The sequence below is a fragment of the Apaloderma vittatum genome, unplaced genomic scaffold, assembly GCF_000703405.1.
Source record: "Apaloderma vittatum isolate BGI_N311 unplaced genomic scaffold, ASM70340v1 scaffold15796, whole genome shotgun sequence".
Classification (NCBI taxonomy): Eukaryota; Metazoa; Chordata; class Aves; order Trogoniformes; family Trogonidae; genus Apaloderma; species Apaloderma vittatum.
In genome coordinates, this window is record NW_009721366.1 from 21,798 (window position 1) to 22,122 (window position 325).

At 63.7% G+C, this 325-nt stretch overlaps 1 protein-coding gene across 1 annotated transcript in view; it reads right to left on the reverse strand.

The window, feature by feature from the left end:
* The window catches only part of LOC104275414 (GDNF family receptor alpha-2-like), a gene marked incomplete at its 5' end in the record, with an annotated part of 14,458 nt that overhangs the window by 770 nt on the left and 13,363 nt on the right, over positions 1–325 (reverse strand). The window contains 3 exon segments of the mRNA XM_009871360.1: positions 1–2; positions 4–94; positions 177–317. The exon segment at positions 1–2 is cut by the window's left edge and continues 77 nt beyond it. Coding sequence (XP_009869662.1) covers positions 1–2; positions 4–94; positions 177–317 — 234 coding nt within the window.

A 325-nucleotide genomic window follows, 5' to 3' on the forward strand; every position in this document is an offset into this window, starting at 1 on the left:
TTCTCAACCTTCAGCGGCACGGTGACGGGGCCCGAGGGGTTCTTGGGGGAGAGGTTCCCGTCGGTGCCGTTGCCGAAGGCTTGGATGGCGTTTCCTGGGAGGGAGGAAGGAGCAGGGGATGTTTAGAGGGGTCTGCAGCCCGGCAGGGCGAGGAAGGGGCCGCGGAGGAGCCTTACGGAGACAGGGGTTTTCCGTGAAGTCTCGGAGGAACTTCTCGCACTCCTCCTCCATGTTGCCGCTGCCTTTGCAGGAGCACCAGGGCGAGATGGTGATGCTGGTGGTGCTGGCGTCCACGTAGGTGGGCGTCATGTCGAAACCTGCTCAC